The following is a 27,604-nucleotide window of genomic DNA, read 5'->3' as shown; positions in this document are numbered from 1 at the left end:
GGGATAGAGACTGATGCACGGGGTTAATAGTTGATAGTAGTTAACAAAAATAATAGTACAAACAACGCCGCTAGTTTTCGTTGAAAAAAAATTAAACATACATAGACAAACGGTGGCAATTAAACCCCGCATAGCTCCCTTCCCTCTTTAACTCTTCATTTAAGAGTCACGGGGAATAAGTTTCTTGGTTTCCTGTCTTCCTCAGCAGAGATTGAGTATTAACACGAGTGAAAAAAAATATTTTCATTTTAAATACAGAGCTTCAGTAAGTCAAACATTTAAAAACTAAGGAATATATTTATGGGACATGGGATTGTAGACAACAAAGAAAAAACACATCAGAGGTAGACTGTGAGTTAAGCAGAACAAGTGCTTTAATTGGTTTGAGTGAAGGCTTATTGAATGGAGTGTATTATTATCATCGTCATCATTAAATGTGAAGAACAATAAACATACATCAACATTTTGGCCTCTCTGCCACTGAAAGGGAACTCTCACCAGCCATTGTTTGTCAGACAGCAATAAAGAAACACACACACTCACACATACACACACAGTAATTTAAGTACTAGGGACTGTTGTGAGACCAAAGCTCAATTGCAGGAGGGGAGGTTTTCAGGCCTCTCTTGACTTCAATTTCGCATGCAAATTTAAAAAAGAAAAAGGATTCAGTTGCTTTCAAAATCCTCCACAAAATTTGTTGATTTTGAAACTCAAGGCCAAAAGGAAAAGGTTCCATCTCTGCAGATCTCGCCTGGCTTTGCATTTGTAATCCAATTCCCCTTAACACTTGATAAACCACATGAACGCTAGGGTGTTTGTTCACATATCAGCAATGCATATCTCGCTTCCAGTACATAGAAAGAAAAAAACCTAAACAGACACATTATACGACACACAATGTTCTTTAAGCTCGTGTGGGGTAGTTCTGACTGCTCAAAGATGCTTTTGGCAAGTTAACGGTGGCAGCAAGTTCACTGGTGGGTGGAGGAGCTTGTTCATGAGCGAAAGTCACAAAAGCAAGGACTTCATCAGAGGAGAGTTAATATCCCCGAAACAGAACAGAAAAATCCTCACTCTCCCAGCATGCACTGCTCTGTTTATTACTTGCTTATTAGTCTGACTACAGCGAAGCCAAAGAGAGCAAAGCACACTCGAAGATGATTGTGTTCCCTCATTTCTTGTTTCCTTTACGACACAACCTATGTACAGCATGGGCTACGTTACAACAAAACTGCCCATTAACAGTGAAAGAACACAGAAATATCATCTAACATTGACTCAGGATGTGCTGACAACCTCCCTGAAAACACGCAGGTGTTCTGGGTTATACAAAATAAAAACATGGAGGTGAGGAAGCAAGAGAACCTAAACCTGTTTTAGAAATGAGTAGGAGTTGTAAGTGAAAGTCTGGACAAACACAAAAATAATAATAATATTATAAAATGTACAAAAAAAAAGAAAAGAAAAGAAAGACACATTCCTGAAATGTGAGAGGGTAAATGTGATGAAGATGCCGACATACTCCTGAGGAGGGAATGGGAGGGGCAGTCACTTAGCGAGCACAAGCACGAGAAAACACAACCACAACACACACACACATTCCACAATACACTTCCACGCACGCACCCTTTTTCTAAAGGCAGGACCAGCGTCAACGAACAAGGGATTAATATCAGCAGACACCGCCTCGCTCTGAGGAGGAGAGGGACGCCTGCAAACACTGAATAATCTGAATGAAGGACTTGAATGTACAGAATTGAAACTGATCCAGCGTGTTCAAATTTAAGACAGCTATTCACTTTTTTGTCTGTTAAAACACAATCATTAGAATTGTTTAGTTTAACTGACGGAATAACGTGAAAATAATATCTAAACACAGAGGTGCTGGAGTGGAGGAAGGTTGAGCAGGGGGGTTGAAATGTAAAGGTCAAAGTAAACACCCTGTTATTAAAATAACCATTTGCCTGTGTTTTAAAAAAAGGTTACAAAATATAAAATTAAATAATTTTGGAGTATAAAGGCACACATCTTGCACAGTGTATACAATGAAAATCACATTATTTAAAGCATGGTAGGGACCAATTTACGCTGAACAGCTCACAAATCTGGTTAAAGTGTAGGGACACAAAGAGAACCTGAACAGCCAACAACACAGACCAAAGGGAAAAGGAAACTTAGTCCTGTGACATGCAATTTTTTATGACTTTTTTTTTTAAAGTACATCTATAGTAAGCACTGTATAAATTCAAGCAGTATCATTCTTCATTTACCACAGCACCATCATTCATTCCTAAGGGTGGCTCCGTTTAGTTTTTTCTTTTAAATACACCTATGTTTCATGACTAAAATCCAATGTAAAAATATAAATGTGAATATAATCTATGAAATTTAAACTAACATATTATGATGGAAGCTTTTTGCATGGGTTAGAATAGTCAAGGATGACGTCTTTTACTTGCTTTAGTTGGTTATCCAGAAGGGATACACACAACATCACACGCACAACAACGTTTCTCACTTACATACGAGTATATTGCATTTCCCTTGTTAAGACCATAATCAACTAATTGGGATCATATTCGTAACATTTGGTTCCTTTCCTCATGTGCAAAATATACAAAAAAACAACAACACCTCAAACAGAAACAAACAAAATATTACCACATCAATTCATAAAACTGCCAAATTCAAACACAGATAAACCACCTTTAAAAAATGTCAACAACACAAACGATGAATAACAGACTCACAGCTGAGGTTAGAGAAGAGGACAATGCTGTTGGTGTTAATGACGTAACAACACGTATCTTTACATCTGCAGCTACTCTTCCCTCCTCCCCTTTCTACCCCCCCCCAAAAAAAACTTTTGAACACTGACACACACACACACACACACATTGTTCGCCATCATTGGGTGTGTGCTGGTACGATGCTGGAGGTAAACAGCCTTCTGTCTGCCCTGAGCGTGCAAGCACGGTCACGCTGTTGGCTCAGTCCCAAAACCCACCACCCACAACACCACGGGGCGCTTCTAAAAACAAGGATTGGAGAGGTTACTTTACATAAGCCCTGTAAACAAAACCCAACTTCTTTCCCCGTCTAATATTGCAGTAAATTCTTCCCCACCGATCCTTACATTAAGAAGCACCCATAGGTGAAAAATGGCGGAGGAGACAGGTTTTGAGATCGGGCCTCTAAAGATTCAATTCTATGAAAGCAGAGTTATTTTTCCTCTTTGTTGCAGCGCACGTAACAGAACAAGATCTCCTAACCTCTAATAACAAATAAAAGTGCAACATTTTTGATTTTACTCATAAGGTGCTGATGGCAACAGAAAGTTAAGGGCTGCTGATGTTTCAATGTGACACCCTTTACGAAGATATAACGAGGAGTGGCTGACTCTTAATCAACCACACAGGACTTCTGGGTCATTCCCTGCCACAGGAACAGAAACCAGGTCTACATAACAATGCCCAACTGATTCAGAGTTTATGCAAGTAAATAACGCCTAAGAGAAGCTGTGTCCTCGAATCCTCCCTTAAAAACACATGCTTCCCTTAATCATTCTTAAACACTGCGCACCACAACAAAGCAAAAGGGGAAAAGCGCTGACAACCACGAGGCGCAACTAGTGCTGAAAACAAGCATTATAATTTACTGCAACAAGTGAACTCATCTCAGCTGATGAGACGTGTTTGTTTGTGTGTGTGGCAAGAGGATAACCCAGAAGCTCAATTCGTCAACTGTACACGAAGGAGTGAGAGGGGGAGGCATCCAAAGAACAAGTGATGGAAAAGGAACACAAATGGGAAGATTTGTTTGGCTGAGTACTTGTATAGCATTTGGGTGGGTGGGGGGGTCTGGCTGTTGGCCTATTGGAAGACTGCTTCCTAGTTCCTGAAATGAAGCGATTGCATTAGGCGAGGCTCAACGCAAACTTCCTTTTTACATCCTGCCATGTCTTTGCAAAGACACCTCTGCACTCCCCTTGACCTCACACTATATACATCTAAACCGCCCCCCCCCCAAACGATATAAGGGAAAGACAAATAAAAACATCAAAATAAAATAAAAAAACTGCAGGGTGCTGGATGTTATATTAGAGGCAATAAAAAAAAGCCATATTCCCACATAAACAAACAAACAAAATAAACAAATTCTATTTAAAAAAAAACGTAATGACTTGGACACTTCCTTTCAACACTCGTCATCCAAAGTAACGCATGAACAAAACTCAACATAGGAGAGGTTAAATGTAAACGAATGATGGGTTTTTCTTTAGCTGCAGAGCGTGGCACCCCGCTGAAAGAGGGTGAAGTAAACAGGGAGGGATGAGGGAGAGTGATACAACGCCATCACAGCACCTTGTGTATTCAGCCTCTCGATGGGTTTTCTCTCCATCACTTCTCTTCCCCTGCCCTGTTCCCTGCTTGCCTTCCCCCCCTTTCCCATGTGCCTCTGTGCCCTCCTGTTGCTCCTGAAGGCTATGACAGGATAGTGGTGATAAAATCATAAAACCTCTTGGAGTACTGCTCTGGGTTCACCGTGGAGATCTCTGCTCCGGCCTGTAAAGGGACACATAGTTTGTCATGTTTCTTGAACGGAACCATATTAAATAGCTTCTTGTGAGCAGCTACATACCCCATGTTTGACAGTCTTGGCGGCGTGGGCAGCTTTCTTCTTGGCATCGTAATGCTGCAGGATGTCTATGATAGCCATGAAGTAAACCTCCTTCCTGGGAGCACCTGGAGTTTAAAACAAATGCACCCTTAATGGGAATCTATATTTGCACAGTATCATCAAGTACAATCAGGTACGGTTAAATAAGACAAACTTCAGTACTTTAATACCCAGCAGGGGGAGCTCTAAGTACTGTTTTTATTATTAAGCTGTTCAATACAACCCCTCACATTTCAAAAGTTGGAATTTAACATCATATTATAAAAAAAACCACATGCATTGGGCTACTCACTATCATTGCTTTTGATGGCGTAGACGTCAATGGCGGGATCAAACTCTCCAGGTGACAGGGGCTTGTTGCTGTCCAGGGTGTTGCTGGGACTGTCAGGGGGTGTTCCAATGCCCCCTCCGTCACTCTCGCCCTCCTCCTCGGCTTCATTGTCCTCGCTCTCCACCTCTTCCTGCTCGGCTCGCTCCACATCGTGGATCCCCACCAGCAGACTGTAGTCCATGAGCTTCAGCTGGGCCAGGAACTGAGGGATGATTGGAGGAAGGTCGGACGGTAGAGGAAATAAAAAGCAAGTGAAGAAATGGCAGGAGCATAAGTGTTTAAGGAAGAGGGAGAAAACAGTAGAGAGGAGTGGCAGGTTGCAAGAGTGGAGCCAGAGAAAGAGGAAATGTATTAGTACAGACAGAAAGGGGTGACATCGAGGGAAGGTTGGGCTTTTTTCTCTGAGCAAGCAGAAAGCCTACACTTTCTGGCATATCTAACTGTAAACACATACCTCCACATCTTTCCTGAGCTTCTCCAGGAACATCTTCTTGTTCTCCCCGTCAATGTAGATCTTCTGCCCATCATTGATGAAGTCATTGTCCTTGTAGGTGGGCAGCTCCTTGGCCTGCCCATTAGTATCAGAGATTAGCGACCAAATAAATGACAGTCAAAACCACAACAGTACACGGTTCAAACCTGCATGATGCATGGTACTGTAGGCGGCAGACCTGGGCAAAAACGTGACAGAATTCTGGTGCTCACGTCAAGAAGACAACAACAAGTGTCCATAAATACTAATTCATCCAATTGCACAAAGTTAGAATCAATAATTGTATTTCAATATTGTTTGAGATATTTAACAGAAAGTTATTTTAATATATATAATTATTTTACTAAAAGCAGTAACACCAGCATCAGTGTTCTTCATCCTTTTTCCCCAGAACACTTAAAAACATTAACATTTTCATAAACTGTGCACGGGACTGAAAGATAGCATATATCTGTCCTGTTCAACTATAAGAATTAAGGGAAGTTTCAAAATGCATGACAGAAATTCACTGTAATCTTACAAATGAGTCATGTCAACTGCGCGTTTAAACGCTCGACAAGACAATCCAGCATGTTGAAATACCCCGTTGACACAGATGAGCCTGTGAGCCTGTGGTTTGTCAGATAAGCTTGCTGATTCAGCGAAATACAATATATATATATTTCTGATTAAATGAGTTGGCAAACAGAGTACACAGGCTTGTCCAAACCAAGGCTGACCTCCTTTCAAGCTAAAAGATTTAACCGTGTAAATACAGTACATGCAGCATGCTCACAGCAGGGCACAGATCCATCTGATGCACCAATTCGCTTATATTCCATATAGTTTACAGTGAAATGGATTTCCTTCTCAGGACCACGAAACACAGGACAGTCAGTATTTTTTTGTGGCACACTGGACGGCTTTTCAAATGCATCTGGTAGATCCATACACTTTGTGTCATGAAATAAATAAATAATAATAAAAAAAAGACTTTCAACTCAAAGCTATGAAACGTCCTTTGGGGCACTGGGCTGGTCTCCGAAAAGCATCCCCTTCTTATTAGTTTGATGACAGAGTATATCCTTCCCTGAGACAATTATACAAACATTGTTGTTGTAAGATGTTTATCGGAAACCAGATTGTAGTTTGCATGTAACAAAGTTTTTTCCATATAAACCTATAGCCTGCATACTGTATCTTTGTGAGTCCCACTATTCATCCTACGAGCAGAATGAAGGGAGTTTCATATTTAGGTGTCTCTATCTACTTGGGTTAATTTTGCTGCAGAACTGCCAGCAGCCTGTAGGGGGAGGAGGTGTAATATGAGTTGGGACGGGGGCCTAGTTCTGAGTCACTGAGGAAAAAGAGAGCAGGAAATGTGGTAACAGGGCAGCAGCAGCAGCAGTTTAACTACTAAAGTGTTTCTATGGCAGCAGGAGAAGAGCAGCAACACAACAGCACTTTGTAGCACTAGAATGAGCCTGGGACAGCACACACGGACACACACACACATACAGATTACACCTTCACACAGATAAAGACAGGAATACACATCACAAAATAGGACATTTGAGCACATATATATACAGACATAGACCTCCAATTTGCAATAAATATGTGATGTACTTGCTAGACTGAATAGAGAGATGTCACATAAAAAGTAAATGAGGACACAACATAAGGCTGACTGCAGAGTGAACATAACCTGTAAGACTTTGCAGGCCTGTCAGCTAAACAGACACCTCAGCTCTTGCATTCATCCATCTTTCTATGCTTTCATTTTCAACTGCCTTTTATTTCCACGCCATACATCCTCACTCTTTCTAACCGGTTCATTAGATCTTCTGGTTTCTCCCATGCATAGGATTCTGGTCTTCAGCTGGTCTGCTACTGATTTTCTCTGTTACACCGGCAGCAATGAAATGTGACTCTTGGCACTACGTTGAGGTTGTTAGTAGAAAAACAGAAAGATACATTAGAGGCAGCAAGAAAGGGTGGGTTGTCGATGAGCCTTTTAAAGCTGTGTGATAGGTAAATTTCTCCCCAACCTCATAAAATTAATCTAATTTTTTTCAGTCTCCCGTCAGCTAATTGGAAAATGAATCTTCACCTTTGACAACAATAATGTATTTCTGTCTCCGAGGGATAAAGCTATGCCTTTGTGTAGGATGTGTGGTATGCTACCCTCTTTACCCGCTTATATTCCTACTGATGATCTCAGGTGTAGATTAATGAGTGATATGCAGTTTGTAAATTATGAGCTCTGACTGTAACAAGCAAAACAGCAGATTCATACTGACTACATGCAAGGCTACATGAACCAAGCACTTCATGTGTTTATCTAACACCGTATAAGATGTGTATATCACATAAGCATAATTAACTGTGCAGCTCTGGAGTATATAAGCTGTGCATAAAAAAATGTGCTTCAAATAGTTTGCAACTAAATGGTTTTGTCAAATGTTCCCTTTAATGACTAAACTTGTGCTGCCTCTATAAAAACACAGCATGTAAAAAAACATTTTGGCTGTCAAATGCTGGACTATTTTTTTGGAAACAAAGAGGCAATGTCCCCCCAAAACTAAAAACAAACAAAGCACTGAGACACAGGTAATTGCCATACTCATTCAATATGCCAACATTACTGACTGCTCATAAAACACTTATTATCTGAGAAGGCTGTGGATTTGGATGTTTGGATGTGGTTTAAAAAGCAGTTTCTCCTCATCACAGGTTTAGAAGACAAGTCAAAATGTGTACTCTGTTTTTAACACCATGCTGTGGTTAGCGTACACAGGTCGGATAATGTCGCTTGCTAATTTGATTAGATTCAGTCGATACTTTGGAATAAAAATATCAACAAACTGAAATAAATAAATCATCTTTCCAGCAATGTAACAAGTATGTACTTCCCCTACGATCTCTGGTTCCTGATTTTTTGGACCACGCAGTGTGTCCTTCCCATTCATGCCACCACCATACTCTTCCACTTCTTGCTCTCCAGTGTTTCAGATACATGTTGGTGCCGTTGAGTGAATGGTGGGAACAAAAACAAACTGTCTGGCAAAGCTGACGTTGCTGACAAGTTGAGCAAAAGGTGACTGTAAATGGATGGAAAGGGTGCAAAATATGGCCTTTAAATAACAGTGTATCAGCTTGGAGAAGACGAGGAAACGAAAATTCTCGGCCGTACAAAAAAAAAAAAAAACTAAAATAAGATTGGTTTAATAGATCATGCCTGGTATATGAGCCCTGGTTCTCTTACATCTCTTACGTGTTTCATGGCGCAGTAAAAGCGCGTGGCAATCCGCAGTGTTTGCAGCCTTTGCTGAACATTACCAGATTTGGGCCGCGGGGGCACATCCTCTGGTGGGGGCGGCTGCTAGAAAAGGGGGAGCGAGGGAGGGACGGTAGGGGTGGAGGAGAGGAGAGAAGAAAGGAGAGAGGAAGGGAGGAAGGAAGTTGGAAGTAAAGGCAAAGTGTTTAAAATGTTACAGAACACAATTGTTTTATTGAAATTGGTAGAGGGTTGGAAAGGGCATCAACGCAAAAGGTCCATACGACCAGTTTATAGTTTTATAATTCTTAGATGTCTTTGAAGTGTAATTATTTTTGCAGTTATTTCCATGCTATTAGTGTCATTAATCAATTGGATTTAAGACTGTCCCTAATAATTATTTCTAAGTGTTAAATCTTCAGGAGGTATATTATGTATACATGTATATATGTATGCATGCATGACTGTGGTCTGCCTACACTTTGATGCCTGGTGAAGAAAGGAAGCAGCCTGGCAGCACTACTCTAAAGGAGGCCAGGAGCTGGAACCAAGAAGAGCAAGGACACAACTGTAAACTAAATGGTTTTCTATGAACCTGTATTCTGCCAAACATCTATTCAGGTGTGGTACTATTTATAAGGACTTACAATGACTGGATAAGGGGCTACTGACAAAACATCAAGGCAGGTTCACACTCAGTCATACTGACACATTATAGCCATGCTGGCCAGTGCTGGTGTGAGGAGAGAGAGGAGCTTAAAAAAAAACAACAAACAACTGTAGCAGATGGCTACTTAGCAGAGACCTAAGCGAGACAGGTGGTATTCCACAAACCAAGGATCAGTAGCGATCTAATAACATACAAACACAACCTCTATATTTTCCATGTCACATAACAAATGCTGTGATCGCAGGAATCCCCTCCACTGGTGTTTGCTAAATTGTGGGACAGTGTCCTAAATGGGTGGTAACTGGTTTATTGAGCTTACCCACAAATAACCTGTATGATTTGATGGGCATTAGTAAGACCAAATGTACCTAATTTGGACACTAGTCTAGAATAAAAAAAACAGTAAACTCACTGAACATCTGCTTGGTAAAATGTTGTACATAAATGTGTCAGAAAGCCAATTGCTGCTGTTTGATAGCCAACACCCTGAGACAGCAGCTACAAGAACCGCAAAATGTATTTTATGAAAAGAAAAACACATGTCATATGTGGGTAGAACAGAACATGTCCACAATGTGCAACAGAATGGGGCTTGTGTTCATACACATTGTAATGTGTTAGAAGTAACGTAACTTCAAAAAAGATGCAGAAAAACAATTTTATAAAACATGCAGACGCATGCATGAAAGGGAGGCGGTCATGCAATCAGGAGAGAACCCTGCCATGCTTGTTGTTTGTGTGTGTGTGAAGCAATATAGGTTGGCACCCACACACTGTACCTTCTGAACAGAAACACATGATTTTCCGCTTTCGTTTGGAATGATGCACCCTCTTCTTCATTTTACTGACTAACTGCAGTGTGTGTGAGAGTTCACACTAGTGTGAACTAGTGTTAAGTTTATAGTGTTAACATACTGGACTTCAAATACAGAAGAATTATTTGAAGTAAACATATTAATCAAAGCACGAGCACTAAAGGCAGGTTAATTTAAGCATGTCTCTTGTCAGATCCTTGTCTTCAATGTCTGAGCTTTAGTTGCGTCCTGTTTTAAGTAGTTAACAAGTGTTGACATTTGAAAGTATGTGTGATCGATCGTGTACTGTATTTTGCAGTGAATGGCTATGGCGACAATATATATGTATAATGTTTACTGTATTTTTCACTGAAAGGTAAGACAACCACAGGATTACCGACAGACTAACAGCATCAACTTGTAATCATGTGTGAGTTAAGAGTCAGTGGTAGACAACATCTTCATTCATGTCAGCTTCGCAAAAATGGATCCTATTGCTTCTTAATCTCTGTCGCTAGACTGTAGATGGTGTTTCACACACACAGCTGAGCTGCAGACAAAAAGAGGTCACACAGTAGGCTGTGTCAAATCCTCAGCTGCTTTGTTTTTCCACTCATCTGTTTAAACCCCAATAACGTTTTGTTTCTTCTTCCATTTACAGGAGGCTATATTTAGTTTGGGGATTCCCTGAGGTCCTCCATGCCTCACTGCATGGTGCCTCACGATTAAGCCTCTGTAAAACCCTGGTGGAAAGTTCAAACCCTTCTGGGTCAAAACTGTGACGCTCTCATATCAAAACTCTTTTCATTTGTCAGACAGACCTTTGTAGAGCGACATGTTGAGACATGTGAAAAAAATCCCTTGGGACAACCATCCCCTTCCAATATTGCTGAACAGCTCTCCAAAGTTACAGTGCCCTAGGACGATATCAGAAACTTCCATCACTCAAAAGGTCAAAGCCTTTTATTTGTGAATATATATGTTGCTTATATATAGCTATCTTATATCCATTCTAATAGTTAAACTAAAACAATTTTAACTGGAAGCAGTGACACATCAGGTCCTTCGCAATTTCAGTGATACAATTCATTTTTGACAGGTGACTCTGTCCAAGCAGCCAAGCCCCAAAAACTCAAATTAGCCAGTCTCACACAAACAGCAAAGCTTCAATCACTATCAATCACACTAAATCTCTTGCTCACATATACTGCTCATACACACACACACACACACACACACACACAGCCCAGTCAGATACACAGCTACATTGAAAACACATACACAGAATTACTCATGAGACGTATGATTGAATAAAACTCTAAACCCGACACACACAGAGACACACACACGCACGCACACACACACACACACACACACACGCACGCACGCACACACCCCTCAATCTTTCACACACAGACAGCAAGCAAGGGAACTGATGGAACAGCAGAAGAGAGGTTAGAGGGGATAAAGCAAATTAAATAGACACAAATAGCGTGCAGGGGATAGAAGGGGAATGGGGTGATGGAGTAGGTGCTAACTGAAGGAGATGGATATTTGCTACTGTCATCCCCTCCCAAAGGGAAACAAAAGCCGACACCACAGTTGTGATCGTTGGGCCATTTGGGTGATGACAGTAAGGCTGGAATTATTTGAAGCTGTGTCAGTTATTGAAACCGCTGCAAACAGTTTGTTCTCCCTGTCATTCTCTAACTGTCCACATGGCTTTTAATGGACATGGAGTTCAATCAGAATAACTGACTCATTTTCAGTACATGACATCACTGTTTAAATTACTTCAAAGAGAAACAATTCTAGGTTTCATGTGTTTGTAAAAAAAGTTTCTCAATACTTTTTAATTTCCCTTGTTCCTCACATGAAAACTGAACCAGAATTGCGACATCAGCGGTGCGCGAGTGCTATGGAAGTGTCCATCTGTTCAATCCACACTGACTCCGAGTGAGCTACGTGAAAAGTAATACATGAAGAAAATGGGCATTATTTATGTTCACTGATTAATAAGTTTTATTTCCACCACAACATATAAAAAGGGAGCGCTTGGATCATAAAAAAATGGTATATGCATGCAACAATGTGGTGTCCGTGTGGATCGATACACTTGTAAGCGCTTTAAAAACATGCTGGCGGTGTTAACTGTTGTGTTTCTTTTGATGGGTTTGTATATTCATGTTGTTTTGATACATTTGTACTTTGCTTTTAAATTGTAGCACTCTGAGTATAGATTATTGTTACTCTTTAAAGCGGTTAAAGTTAAAAGGCTAAGAGATCCTGCCTGTGCCAATGTCTAAACCTTTGTGGGTATGTTTTACAGTGGATCCTGGCTCACGACAGGTGACTGTACCTTCTCCTTGTCACTAGCCTCTCTTGCCACAGTGGAACCCTAGAGACAAAAGAAAAGGAAATTAGTCTCCATCTTGTTACTGGAAGCACTGGAAAGTCTTGCTTTTGCCTTTCCCTCACCACCCTACTTCCACTCATTCCTGCCGATACTCATAACCCTTGTGCATGTCTGAACACAGAAGCTCACCCAATGGTTTAAAACGACTTAAAACTTTGTGCTCTGAGACTGGTTACCTGAAGCTCTTAACCCTGTTTTAGATCACTTATTACCCTATAGAAATGGCTGTTGTGTTAAACACAAGCTTCATAAAATATTTGAACTACAAACAGACTTGTCTTCGGGGGAAAGAAATCCACAAAAACTATCGAATTTACATTCTTTTTATTTTTGCACCAAACGCTCATATGATCTGTGAAAAATGAGTAGCAACAAGGGATTGCAGTTCAACTATAGATCAGATTTACATAACGCCTTCTAGTATTCATGCTGATCACCTACCTTCAGATCATATTTTTTGTAGACGGAAAGGCGGTGAGAGAAGACATTGCGTGTAACAATCATGTAGGTCTCATCTCCATCCACGGTGAGTCGGTAAATCCCCAGAAACTGAGGCAGCAGCGTGTTGCCATGGCACTCCACGATGAACTACCAAAAGAGAGAGGAATATCAATTCACGACCCTTTTATAGTCACAATGCATGCTTAGTGTCTGCGTTAGAGGGGAGACTGTAAGAAACAGAAAAAGAAAGGTTCATAAAACACAGCATGATCCCTTTATGACTCAGTGTCACTCTGATCTGAGGACTGCAACAGCTGTGCTGGGAAATCATAAGATTCAGTACCCTGACACTTTTTTTGACCAATTTAAGATCAATAGGTAGAGCAACAGCTAAAATTGCATCATAAATGTTGTTACTATGCCACAGTGCATGATGTAGGCCTGTGTCTCTCAACAGTATCTCTGAAGTCCTGCGGTCCCCTTGTGAGATTAGTGTTTGTTTCAGGAAAGGGTTGTAGTAAGATAGGTCAGTTATCACCTGATGGTATTTCTTTAGAATGTTATGCATCTCAGCCACATCCTCGCTGCTGATGGTCTTGACTACGTAGCGTTTGTCGTAAGAGGTATGGAAGCGGGCCCCGCTCCGTCCCTGGGCCTCACTGTTCATGGGAGCACTGCGTGTCAGAGAGTTCTGCAAACACACAGAGCAAAGACGGAAACAAAAAAATCACAATCATGTTGATCAGGATGCAACACACCGGATATGATCAGCTTGTCATCTTGACAACCCTTGCATGTGCATTCTTTGCACTGCCTTCAGAGAGCCAGGATAGTGTTCTTACTTGTATTTAGCTTTTTTTAAATGGCCTGTCTCACTAAATACAGTGTTACAGTGCTTATTTAACTATGAGTTAGAACCACTTATGACATCTTGTGATTAAATAACTGGTAGTGAAACTATAGCTTCTCCTCTAGTGTATGTGAACCGATCCCACAATACAACATGTCTTGCATCTACGTTCTTGTTGTCTGACCACCTCCCACACTCCAGTCTAAACATGTGGGGTTCTGACCCCTACGCCTGCTGCCTGTCCAAAGCTACATGCAGACACACACAGCTGCTGCCCAGACTTTAGAGCTCAAAAGTAACATGATCAAACATCCCTGGCTTAATGCCTCATTCTCCAAGAATTCCTCATGTCCTCTGCCCTCAGTTCAATCTCCCCTCTTCAAGTCATAGCATCTCTTGCTTGTACAGCAAAGTGAGGACTAACCTTTGTAACCTGATACAACTTTTAAGCAGCATTTCTGTCTCCTGTGTTTAGACCTAAAATTGGTCTTGTTCTGGAGGTTACTAAAAAGCATGGACACTTTGGGGTGTAACGTGGAAGTGGTTTGTGTCACAGGCTGAAAATGTTTAAGAGGCCCTTTGCCTGAGGCTGGCATAGATGAAAAGCTTTCGAAGTAATATCCTAATGTTTTTGTTTTAGTTAACCATTTTCTCCCCCATGTATTCACCATAATGTGAGGAAAAAAGGTTAATCTCTTTGCGCTTCAGTTACCCTCCCAAAACTTAATTTAATAATGCTAGCTTTGCTCATTAAAACAAATGGTTACTGCTGCTCATCAAAAGAGCAGGCCTGAAGCTGGTGGCATCCATTGGCTATAATGAGGAATATGACCTATGTAATTAAAAATAATTCCAACAGGCTGGTTATAGAGCACCACAATTTGGTGCCTCATGTAGGAAAGTAGTTTAATTTTGAGAATGCCACAACATTCCTTTGCACTGGCCAGTGTCTTAACACCCCCAACTGCCCACTCACTGCAGCCACCCGAACCCTAATGTAAATATGTGAGAAAGACAGCTGCACTGAGCTGGGACATAATGACCTCCAAATACTGCCAACTCATTGCCTGCACTGGGGATGGGGATTTGTGAAAAATAAAGAAAGACATGGAGTGGGGTGAAACAAAAGAGGGAAAGGAAAAGTGTAATAAAGTGACAGTTTACTAGTTAAGACTGTGATCAAATTTCTTTCAGTATGCTTGTAGCACCAAGTGATTACTTTTATAAAATACACAAGATTCAAATACATTTAAGGATAATATATTGCCTGTAAATTGACCCAAATTCTGTAGTTGCTGGCACCCCCTTATGTGGCCAGTCAGACTAATCCAGTACTAAATAGAAACAGGTTTATGTTCCAGAAGTGGAAGTAATTTTGCTAGCCTTTTCTTACCAAGAAGTCCTGATCATCGATGCCAAACCTCTCTCTGAGGTTTCGAAACACCAGAGGGCAGTACTCCTTGAACTTGAAATGGCTAGGCATGTTCTCCCTGTGTGTTTGCAAATATCAGAAAGGACAAGTGACAGTTTATAAGCTGCAGTACGTCATAAAGAACATTTCACAGAATTATAAAATAACTTTGTGAATTAAAAACAACGACATAATATACTTAAAAACACCTTACTTATTGAAGAGGTGGTTGTCCACTTTGATCTTAGAATAGGCCTTGAAGTCATCTGGCATGAGCATGATGGGAATCTGAACATGGCTTAACTCATTTATCTGGGAAGGAAAAAAAACAGAGAGAGATAGGGAGATCAGTGATGAAAGTGAAATCACATGTCCAGTAGAAATGCTAGAGATTAGAAATTGAAAAGTCAAGGCAGGGTTCAACGTTAATGTTTTTGCCCGGTGGGGTACGTGGGTCAGAAATCTACATGACCCTAGGGTTGGGCGATGTCTACAAAATTTCCATCGGACAATGTCTACAATGAAACATCGGGATGGACGAAGTCATCAAGTGCGCATGCGTCAGTCATCATGTGCATGTGTTCTCGCACAGACTTCACTCGGTAAAAAAAAATCGGTAGACTATTAACTTACGTTACAAGTCGTGGTGGATACTTTACGCAAAGACCAGGTAAAGCAACAGTGAACACACAGGGTGCAGATGTTGGTTTCAGTTGTTTGATAGGCTACGTCATAATAAGCCGGAGTGCAGCTCACCTGCTGCCGTGATAACGGATCGGGGGTGGAAATATACGGAAAAAGACGAGTTCTCAGTCTTTTAGGCGACTTTATAAAACATACTGCTGATGGGGAAAATGGAGCAGACGGGGGGAGAGAGACAGAGAGAGGCGGGGCAAGCTGGGGTGTTTACCTGAGGTGTGTGTGAGTGTGTCAGAGTGTGGGGAGAAGAGAATTCCAAGACAGGTGCAAAGCATACTTAAAAACAATGACAAGAATGTTTGTGGTCATTAAAACCTGCTTTCACAGGGTGATATAATGTGAACATTTGAGATTTTTTTTTTGCTGTGGGGGCGGGGGTTTTACAATCACGATGCCGGCTCAACGTCGTGATGTCTGTCAGCCATCGACAACGGACGGCTATCAGCCCAACCCTACATGCCCCTATACTAATTGTTTTATTTCTCAGTGGTTATCAAATCAACAGGACTAAAGTTAATTGTCATGTTTAATCTTTATAAATAATAAAGTAATTAAATCAGAACAAGACACATTGTGTCATAGATGCAAAGCAACAAACATTCTTGCATATAAAATGGTATGACAATCCCCCCTCCTTCTCCCCTAATGGACTCATTATCTGTGAGTGATAAATTATCATAAACCTGTACGGATGGGTATTGTTAGGATTTTATCAACTCTAGTCCCACTCTTCTTGATAATCCTTATCCGTTTGGTTCTTTGTCAATACTCTTATCATTTTTTTCCGAATTAGAATGTAATACTTTAAAAATAACTATGTTGTTTCTAGCAATAGCAAAGTTTAAAAGAGCAAATCCACTACATAAACTCTGTAATATCTCACTGGAAACAAACCTAAAATGTCAATTAAATAAATATGATTACTGACATCAAAATACTGAGTGAAGTTTACAACTCTACCTCTGCTACTGATATGAATCACTGCCTGCAGGTACTGCTGGTAGAGAGGGGAGCGGCTGGTTTGTCTCAGCCAACAGCGTAGTTCACAAGAATTTGCCTAATGTTAATATACATGGCAAACTAAGATAAACAGCTAGACTACAAACAGACAGCTTTCATTTTAGCTTGTTTGTAACAATTCGCTATTAGCCGAGCTAGTGCGCTGTGCTTGTGTAAAACATAGAAAATGAGAGACTGTGGACAGAGGCAGATTGAAATATCACTTTCTACGTATTTACACTTGTTCAACAGGTGTATTGATAAAGTATTGGCTTTTTACTCAAGGTGGTTTAATTACACACACTCACTAACAAGTTTAGTTGTCATCAACTCCAGTACTGCAGCCTCTCTGCTCTGCTCATTCTGCGGACTGGAAGATCAGTGTTCACGTCATAACTTCACATTATGGCTCACGTGACTATATTCTGCCTCTTAAAAGACAGTCAGTGTAACAGAAAGTACACCTACAGTATGGATGTGCTGTATACACACACACACACACACACACACACACACACACACACACACACACACACACACACACACACACGCGGTTCTGGTATTCCCGTTAACAATCTCAGATAACCGAGCAAATTGTGGTGTGTTTCAGAACAAAACAAAAAAACAACCATAACGGGCACAAGGGTAAGCTTCCACCTTAAAAAGTTTTTTTCCTCCCAATCAGACCGGCCTGATGACAAGTTATGAGCGCTAATTCATGATTCAGGCCAAGAGTTCTGACTGGGGCCATCAATCAATACTAATCTTCGGCACAGAACACCTGGTGATGTGAGCAGTTTACAGATTAGATTTTCAGGACGATGTAGCAGCTGGAGGAGAAAGGAGAGTGGGAATGTTGCGAGAGAGAGAGAGAGAGAGACAGAAAGAGAGAGAGAGAGATGGAGACAGGGGGAGAGAGAGAGCGAGATGACATGTAAGTGTAGTATGAAATATGGTTGGGCCGATAGACAAGGCCATCGTCCATTGGTGATGGCTGACAGACATCACAACATTGAGCCGGCATCATGATCTTCTCCCCACACTGACACACTCACACACTCATCAGGTAAACACCCCAGGTTGCCCCGCCTTTCTCTGTCCCTCTCCCCCCTACTGCTCCAATTTGTATGTTTTATAAAGTCGCCTAAAAGACTGAGAACTTGTCTTTTTTCCGTATATTTCCACCCCATCTGCACCCTGTGTGTTTCTATACCTGGCCTGCGCATGAAATATCCAACGCGACTTGTAACGTAACTTAATAGTCTACCAATTTCTTTTTTACCGAGTGAAATCTGTGCGAGAACACATGCACATAAGAATACGCCATTTTCTAATCTTCTAGTTTGAGTGTATTTATGACTCAAAAGCAGATAATCACCTCTCTTTCTATGTGTGATCACATTTCTCTCTATGTGTATGTTGAAATGCTTCTTTTCAACACTTACATCTTACTCTCTTTTCTCTCTATGTTGAAAACAACTCAGGGCAATCAAGTGCAGTGTTTTAAAAGCTTCGACTGAAAGAACCACTCAGGTTTACTTTTCCTTTCCATAGTGTGTTTAAAATTATTTGAGTCTTACATATGACTACAATTAAACAAGACATTGTGGACTATGGGGTGAGTTGGACTATTTAACACTCAAATGATTTTGAGTGATCCAACAAAATGCTACATTACAGAACGCTTCAATAAACCTTGTACACACTGAAAAACAGCAGGGTATCAAACACATAAGGTACATTGCAGGAGTTTCCATTTAGAGCTGGCCATGCGTCACATTGCTGTAACACACAGACCTGTCACCTGGCATTTCTTATGACTCAGGCACAGCTTGATACAAATATGAAGTGTGTGTGTGTGTGTGTGTGTGTGTGTGTGTGTGTGTGTGTGTGTGCACACTTGCGTATTTGTTGTTGGCTGCAGGCAGGGGGGTGCTGGCAGGTTGTGTGAATCTATTAATACCCTGGTCATTCCACCATGCACACTTGTAATGTAGGTACAATGGATAAACTAAAACACTCAAACTTCAATGGACAATAACATTAATCATGAAACATGTGTGTGTTCCTCTACAGCACAGTTGCAAATACACTTTAAGCTTTACAATGCTCAGAGCTAGGGTTGTGCAAACAGATGAGAGGGGGTGGCATATCACAATTCTAGCAGCTGCCTTAGAGAAATATTTTTTACCACTGGGGATTGACTATGGCCGTGTAATGCTGCAGGAGTATTACAGCAGATGGTGCAGAGAATGGCCTCAGCATGACTGACTGACCCATGAAAGCATTTGGCATACAATAGGAAGTGTGCTTTTTAAGAGAACATGCCTTAAAATGTTCATGAAATTAATGCTTATGATTTTGTTTCAGACCAATATCAATACGCTGCATAGTTAAGGCTTTAAATTGGACGAGTACAGCTAGCTTATACTACTGACTGACTATGATTAACAGGTTGACCTACTTGAGCCCATGGACTCTCAAATTAGCATATACCTGTGGCCCAATTTTCATATTTAGAGGTAGAGCTATAACATTAAGGATTGCCGAATAGACTACAAGACATTGACTTGTGTGAGTGAGCTGCCCAGTCAGAGATCTGGGACTAGTTCCCTGCTAGTTTAGACAGCTTCTGGTCTAAACTCTCTCTCAATGGTCGAGTGTAATGTAATTTTTGTAACCAGGTAGATCAGATGGTACTCAGGATGTTGACAGCAGTAGAGATGCAGCACAAATATATAATTACTACAGAAATTGTGAAAATTAGCAACATTAACAGTCTGTTTAACCCTAATGGTGCTTTCAGACCAAAAGTGAAGCAAGCATTCGGGGCGGTTAGTTTACATACAAAGTCAATGCAAAGATGATTTCCTGTCAGGTGGTGCGAAGCGGCGCGAAGGCGAAGCGAAGGCAACACGAAGGAATTTGCGTGAATTGAATATTTTCAACTAAAGCCAGAAAGTCGCATGACGCTGAGTCGCAATAGCCTATCAGCGTTGAGATTGACCGTACGTCACCGCCGGCTTCAGAGCGTTGTGTGGAGAGGGGCCAGACAGAGCGAGAGATTGAAAATGTGCTGGCCGGCGCAGAGCTGCTAAACTTGGGGGAGAGGAGCAGAGAGCAGCGCTCCAGCTTTTTGATAAATAAAAATCCATAGTCGGACTGGATTATGCTCTGACAACTACGCCATTTGCTTGCGGGAGGAGCTCAGAGTAAACTGCTTTTATTAAATTAGCTTTTTACTTTAGTTTTTGGGATTACAACGTTGATTTATCTTCAATCGAGCTTCTCAGTAGCTAGCTTCCGTGCACATCAGGTTCCAGTGTTGTTTGGCACGCAGAGCTCTGTTTGACTACTACTTCATATTTATATAAAAACCGGACAAAACTGGACATTGCTGGGAGAAAAGAGAGCGAGGAGGTTGAACTACCTGATGAGTTCAGAAAACATGTGTATGTAACTTTATTCCAGCTATCGTTGTACTTTACTGTGACCAAGTTAGCATAGCATAGCCCTGATCGATCTGAACTCCATTCAGAAAACAAACATTTTAGAAGCTGTTGTCCTGCTGACTTGCTGACAGACCCAACAAAGCATGAATTCCTGTGTTTAACAAACCTGCATTATAATGTAGTTATTTGTGCATCAGTTTGATCCATTTATTGCTATTTAATCACAGCAAAATGTTTACTTTGGGTTCATACAGCTGTAGTAATGGCGAGTTTATTCGCGTTATCGCGTTGTGCGCGAATACTCTGCAGTTGTCCAGCGATAAAACCCCCGCGAGGAAAGCGTTGCATGGATTAAATTCGCGTTTGGTCTGAATGCTGCATAATAATCGAGGCGATAGTGACTTCATAGGGCTGGGCGGTATGGCCGAAAATGTTATCATGATAAAAAATTTCATATCATTCAATATCGCTAATTATCACGATAAATGATTTGTGTAAGTTGAAGAGCCCAGATGATTAATTGTGATTTTAAATTATTATTTATGGTCAGAACAAATACTTGATGCCAAACAGTTAACTTAACAAATCTGAGGTAGAACATCCAAAACTATTATGATAAAATCTTTTTTCAACAAATATACATGAGTAAAATTAAGTTTTAATTTCAGTCCCTTTTTCCTCAAGAAAATAAATATCTTAATAAAAACAGAAGTGCTAATTCATTTGTGATTCAAATTAATTAAATCAAATACTTATAACATTTCCTGATCATTTGTTAAATTGTTATTGAGGAAAATTAGATCGCGATAATTATCATTATTTTTATTAGTTTTTTTAGTTTTACTGCCCAGCCCTATGTCTTCGCTGAAAATAATATTAATCCTGTACTGTAGTTTGTTGGCAGCTTCCAAGTAAAATAGATTTGCTCACTTTAAAAAGCACAAACAATTTAACGCACTCAAGACAGGACCTGGGAGCAAGTAGCCTGTGGGTTGGAAAAAGATATACCAGACTAAGCCACTGTAAAAGCTGTAAGTAGTAAAGCTGACATTCACACTACATCACGTTTTTGAATTTGTTTGAGGACTCATCAATGAAGAAAAAGAGGGTTAAAAAAAAGAAAAGAACTTTGACCGACTGGCTTGACCGGTCAAATGTAAAACAAATCTTAATGCTGAAGTCTGCTAAAGCTTGTCCAGTCACGGGCAAAAGTCTGCCTCTGTACACTGTTCCAACTTTAACCAGCTCAACAAAATTGAGCACAGTAGCATTTCAAGAACAGAGCTTTACTTTAACTTTTCATACAGCACTTCGATGTCTTTGTTACTTGAGGTGAGCGTTACAATTCAAACTGTATATCCCTGCACTTAAAATATCTCTAGGATTATGGTTAGCTTTATAAGGAAAGGAAAAGAAAAGAGATGAAGCATGAGAACATTGAAAGAGTGTGGATCATTAACAGAAGATAAACAGTATTTTAGTAAGGAAACTTTTGAGATATAGAGGAAAAAAACATCTGAAAAAAAAAAGGAAGGAAGCATATCTGAAAAGAGAAGACAGCATGAGAAAAAAATATGGAAAGGAGGGCATTAAAGAGACAGAGCAAGCAGAGGATCCAAGTTCACAGATGCCATATCCGAGTATGTTTCAGCGCCCTGGTGTGACAGGCACAGACGTCACAGTGATGCTATAGCACAGCTGCATGCTGGGTACCCAGTGGGGAGACGTCGCCTAATCAACAAAGCTGTGTTTCACACAAGGGCAGAGACAATGCCTGATCTTACCAAGCACACATCTGCGAGGACATTAGTGTACTGAATGTTAATGAAAGTCACAGCAATAAAAATGATTGACATGCATGAATGCACACATAAAAATGGGGTGAGAATATCTATTAGATAAAAAGTGGTATCTCGAATAGACTTAGAAAACAATCTGCACCCGTTTGAAATATCCCCAAACTCCACTTCTGCACCCACGTGTACTGTTACTGTTTTAGTGGCAAATGCTCCTGTTCCTGCAATTAAATTCATGCTACCCTAAAAAAAAAACTGTAAAGAATGATTGAGAATCTATGTGAGAATGACTGTATAGTCTATTTTTACAAATCAAGCTTTTGATAGTCACTGTTATGTACCAATTGTTGGTGTGGATAGCAGGAACAGCACTGATATTTAACACGGCCTTGCCATGGCGCTAAATGTTTTTGCACGTGCCTGCATGCAGCTATTGCAGTATACCGACCTGACTCTCCCTTGGAATCCACATTAAATAACTTGTAGTACTCCTCTGTTATTTACTAGGCTCTTGTCATAATGTAGCTCTTATGTTTTATTCAATCAGATGCCTCCAGTATATCTATCTTCCTGCAGCTATCAAACTTGCAGACAAATTCACACCACAATTTCCTGTTTGTCTCCATGGTGATGAAGACTGGTTTTCCGGCCCTGAGTGAAGCAAGTGTGCGCTGTTGTTCCATTGGACAGGAAGTTGGTGAGTGTGCTCTGTCAGCAGCATGGTATAGCCTTATCTCTGTGAATAATGACAGATGACATGCTCTTAGCAGATGACAGCCCAGTGATACTGTTCACATCAGTGAGATTTTACCACCTTTTTACAAAAACCCTGCATCTTACAATACAAATGATTGGTTCATTTCTTAAGTACAAGATATATATGGTACCTTTGACAGGGAACAAGGAAGCTATGACCATCATGTTTTTTATATTTTCTAATTTCTGACTCAGTCACTGACTTGCAAGCTACAACCAGGATGTAAAAGGTCATTATAGTGATGTGGCAATTCACTTTAGAAATGTACCTTTGTTTGTAAAGATTATATTTTTGCCATTCATTTGTACTGGACTCTGTTTCTATAACTGTTGTCACCCAAATACAATCTTCAGTCTTCAGTCTAGTAATTTTACTCAAGAATTTCATAGCTCAAGTTGCCCTCTGTTCTTGTAATTTTGGAAGGCAGCATGAGTCAGGGAAGACCAATGCAAATTTGAAAAAAAAGAAATGAAGTGTGTGAAGAAATGCAACAGCCAATATGGAAGATTTATTACATTTGAAGAGGAGCTGAGTTTTTAAGAGAAACATGATAAATTGTAACTGTAAAGCTAAGGGGGGGGGGGGGGGGGGGGGCTTGTAACAGATGAGAGCCAGAGAGAGAGAGAGCAGCAGAGAATCAGCATCATTATATGATATATTTTCCACTGGAGTCATCTTCCAGCATATTCAATGTTTTTGTGTCAAGCCGTCAATTACGTGGGGGAAACGGGACTGGGCTCTGAAGCGACTCCTAGACAGCTTGGCACATTTAGTGTGCACTTCCCTCTTTGCCTATTTACAAGATATTGGAAGCTAAGTGGCTCTAATTAAAGTGTAATTAAGAAAGGCTGAACATGCAATTAACCAATATGTAGAGTGTAAATATACAAGGAGGAATATGGTTTTGCAATTTAGTGCTCCAGTCAATGCAGCACAGCAGTATTTTTTATAAAGCAACAGCTTCACTGTACACATCAAAATGTTTTCCCAACACACACACTTAACATCATCAGTCTTGCACGTTTTAGGGATTGGCTCCAAGAGACAAACCACTTATCATTAATCAACGTATGTACAGGTATAGTTAGTGATCACAACATGGCAGGTGATATTTATATGTAGTATAGATACACCAGGCTAAATGGAGATTTGCCCTTTAACAGCGCAAAGGTCACATATAGCTGTAGTAGATTGTATTCAGTGTGGACTTGACCTTTCACTGGCCAATTAACAAGCCTATTACATCACCACCTGACCCGTTACATATCCCAGAACCATTCATAGTATGTAGCACTTTTAACAGTATCCACATAAAGAATAAACCAGCTTATCCTAGGATCCAACTCAAGCCTCTTTAGGTGGAAAGCCCTAAACACAGTACAACAATGGTATCTGAGTGTGTGTATCAGGGATTCATGGGCTAGCCTGTAAAAAGGAATGAACACAATATAGGGTGGGAAAAAAACTAGAGAATGGGAAATTTACAATTTTAAGTGTTTTAATTATCAATAAAAAGGACAAATCTGATAAATCACATTATGTCAAAGCACTTTGTTTTGTATTTTATATAGCAACAGAACATACATTTTAATTATAATACCTTAGCAATATGGGAAGCGCATAAATTGTATCTATACTATGTACTGTTAATCTTATAATTAGAGTGGCAATACTTTAATGCGTTTAGAGAACATTTTTAATTAAACACTAGGAAACGTGAGTAGGCTACAACTTCTGCTTAAAACTACACACAATGAACAGCCCTCACTAGAAATTCACTATAAATGTGACAATGATAGTCTGTATGTGACCTAATTCTGTGGAGCAACTTTGACAACTTGAGTGTCCAGGCCAGTTCTCTGCTCCCTATGCTTACAAACACAGCGCAAAGAGTTTAGCCATAATGAGGACACACAGAAGCAGTGGTACGGTAAAAGGATTGCTGCATCTGTCTGTGTGTGTGTGTGTCTATGTGTATCTGTGTATGTGCGTGTAGGTGGAAGGACAGAGACGCAATGACAGAAACAGGTCCATGGACCAATGCAACCAACTATCCGAGTAAGACACCTGCAGTGCAATTAAATGCTTATGGTAATCATCCCTTGAATTGTGACACGTCTGCATTAACAGCTCATTCAAGTCTATTTTATTTTAGTCAGTGTAAGTCATTCGTCATTCAATCACACACAGGTTCTGAAGAAAGTGTGTGTTTCCAAGTCTTTAACTCAAGTAGAATTTACCAGGTACACCAAATCTATACAGTGTATAATTAAGACAAGTATTATTTAATATAATCATCTTATGAGCTTTATTACAACAGACATGCTCCTATCTGTGTTGAAACACTAGATGACTAAGGTGGAAATAGGTACCACAGGAATAACAGTTGTCATCAACAGGTACACACATGCACCCACACACACAGGCAGGCAAGTCTGTTGTGAAGTCAGTGCAACGAAAGGCCAGCTATTAAAGGATATAGTGGTTTAGACTGACGGAGCAAATAGCCTTATGATATATGGCTCGTCCTGTTGGGTAAGTTGGGCGAAACTGCTCAGCAACAAGTGGCATTGCATTTGGGCAAGGAGTATGCCATGGCACAGTGACTCTGTGGCGAAGGACACACACACACACACAGGCATATAAGTAGGCGTGTGCATGTAGGGGATAGGGCTGAGCAATGAACCAAAATTGCGATATGGCCTACTGCAATTTTCAAATCGCAGGAGATGCAATATTTGTTAAAGGTGATGTGTTTTATAAAAATAAAATACCATTTTAAATTAAATATTGTCATTCTGCAGAGATGTAATGGCCTACACATCATATTCTACAGACTTCAGAAAATATCTCTGTTAGTACAGATCCTTGTAAAAATTCCTAGTATAGCAAATCATATCCCAATTGCAATATCAGTCAAAATAATCGCAATAAGTAATGCAGGAGCAAGCAAATAAGAAAATGTCTTGTATTAAAAGGTTTTTAGAGACACACATTGGAACAAAACCACAAGACGCTTCCACAAGTTCCTCTATCTGTCATTGCCTCAGGGTGCCAGGGTGTGAGGCTCCAGCTTTTCTGTTTTCCTCACCCATAATCATCACACATATTAGCTGTAGATCACTCCCTACAGATATTTATAGAACCCCACTCTTATGCAATGCACAGAACCAGACACAGCTACTCTGAGTCAGACAGAGAGGCAGGAGACGGCAAAGAAAGGAGGGACAGGGAATGAAAGTGAGCCAGATAGACAGGATGACACAGAAAGAGCCAATGATAAAAATAGTGAATGAACCTGCAGGAGGGGGAGAGTTTAATAGAGGCACAGATAGAAAGGAGTGACAGTATGAAAAACAAAAAGTAAAAACTAAGGAAGGGAAGCAAAGAAATAGACCAAAATGATACAAAATCTTCTACGAAAATTAAAACAAAAACTATTTTTGTATTTACTATTTAAATGACACTCACACTTTTCAAATTAAAATACCTGTTTTTCTTGAAAAGGTCTTTTAAATGTCACTGTACTTAATAACAATAAAGAGACATTTGAACACATTTACTGTCTCTAGGCATGTCATAATAAAAAGCTATGTGGAACTTGAACTCAACACAATTATGGTCTTTACTTTAAAAGGACAGGAACAGGTGACATGGAACAGCAGGTTAGTAGCTGCTGGACTCAAAGCTATGATTTCACAGTGGGTGCCTCAAACTGTGGTGATGCAACTTTCCAGCCAGTGACAAATCCACTCAAAAATCATCAGCAGAACACATCCTGACACCTTTCTATTCCAGCAGTGTACTCAGACACCCAAAGGCCTTACGGAAAGAACTTACAGACAAGCCAGGACTAAACTTTTACAGATTCCCAAATTACATGAAGGTGAAGCTGTAAGCTATACTCTGATCCATTTTCAGCTGCTGAAATAAAACTCCTGACATAAGGTGTTCTGCAGCTTGAAATGTTTTTAGAATTAGCTCGTGAACGGTAGCTAGGAACACTGTATCTTTTTCCAGTAACCAGTATTTCCAACTATGCTGTCAGGGCCCACATCCATGTCTCTCACACACACACACACACACACACACACACACACACTGTTTACCAAGATATCTTTAAGAGCCAAAATGGGCAATTAACTTTGACTTTGCCTTTGACTTTTTTAGGATCATTCTTACTACATTCTTGTTTACTTGTATGAAAGGGCCACCACTTTCATGATGAATATACAGTATATTACAAGACACAACCATTAGAAGATTGGTCAACTTGTTGGCATATCCTGTTGGCTAGATTCATGCTTAGTCTCTACTCTGTTTATGTCAGCACATATCAAGCCTGTGTGTGAAAGAAGGCTACTTTAAGCTAAAAAAATAAACCTGTGTGTTTAACGCTTTGTTATGGAGTTATGGAGTGATACATCTCACCTCTACAAGATCTTTGTTGGGAGTTCCTAGTTAAGGACTAATAGCCAATTAGGAGCAGAGTAGGCCGGGTCGTGAGAAGCCGGTAAACACACCTTCGGTTCAGCTGTATATCCCCTTACCAG

General features: G+C 40.3%; 1 protein-coding gene across 2 annotated transcripts in view; it reads right to left on the bottom strand.

The window, feature by feature from the left end:
- Positions 1-350: 350 nt before the first annotated feature.
- Positions 351-27,604, bottom strand: part of pip4k2aa (phosphatidylinositol-5-phosphate 4-kinase, type II, alpha a) — a 33,370-nt gene continuing 6,116 nt past the window's right edge. The window contains exons 2-11 of one of the 2 annotated variants that reach the window (XM_038726450.1): positions 15,563-15,660; positions 15,331-15,427; positions 13,626-13,778; positions 13,088-13,234; positions 12,590-12,628; positions 8,755-8,871; positions 5,469-5,582; positions 4,976-5,216; positions 4,645-4,748; positions 351-4,568 (exon numbers count right to left, since the gene is read on the bottom strand). In XM_038726450.1, the coding sequence (XP_038582378.1) occupies positions 4,488-4,568; positions 4,645-4,748; positions 4,976-5,216; positions 5,469-5,582; positions 8,755-8,871; positions 12,590-12,628; positions 13,088-13,234; positions 13,626-13,778; positions 15,331-15,427; positions 15,563-15,660 (1,191 nt within the window). In that variant the 3' untranslated portion in view covers positions 351-4,487. The remainder of the gene's footprint in view (positions 4,569-4,644; positions 4,749-4,975; positions 5,217-5,468; positions 5,583-8,754; positions 8,872-12,589; positions 12,629-13,087; positions 13,235-13,625; positions 13,779-15,330; positions 15,428-15,562; positions 15,661-27,604) is intronic. The other variant, XM_038726457.1, reaches the window with a different exon arrangement.

This window comes from Micropterus salmoides, unplaced genomic scaffold, assembly GCF_014851395.1.
Source record: "Micropterus salmoides isolate LMB-PRFRI ecotype aquatic unplaced genomic scaffold, ASM1485139v1 Ms_hic_scaffold_1, whole genome shotgun sequence".
NCBI classification, from domain to species: Eukaryota; Metazoa; Chordata; class Actinopteri; order Centrarchiformes; family Centrarchidae; genus Micropterus; species Micropterus salmoides.
Note: the sequence above shows the minus strand (reverse complement) of the source record. Positions and strands in the feature narration are given on the sequence as shown.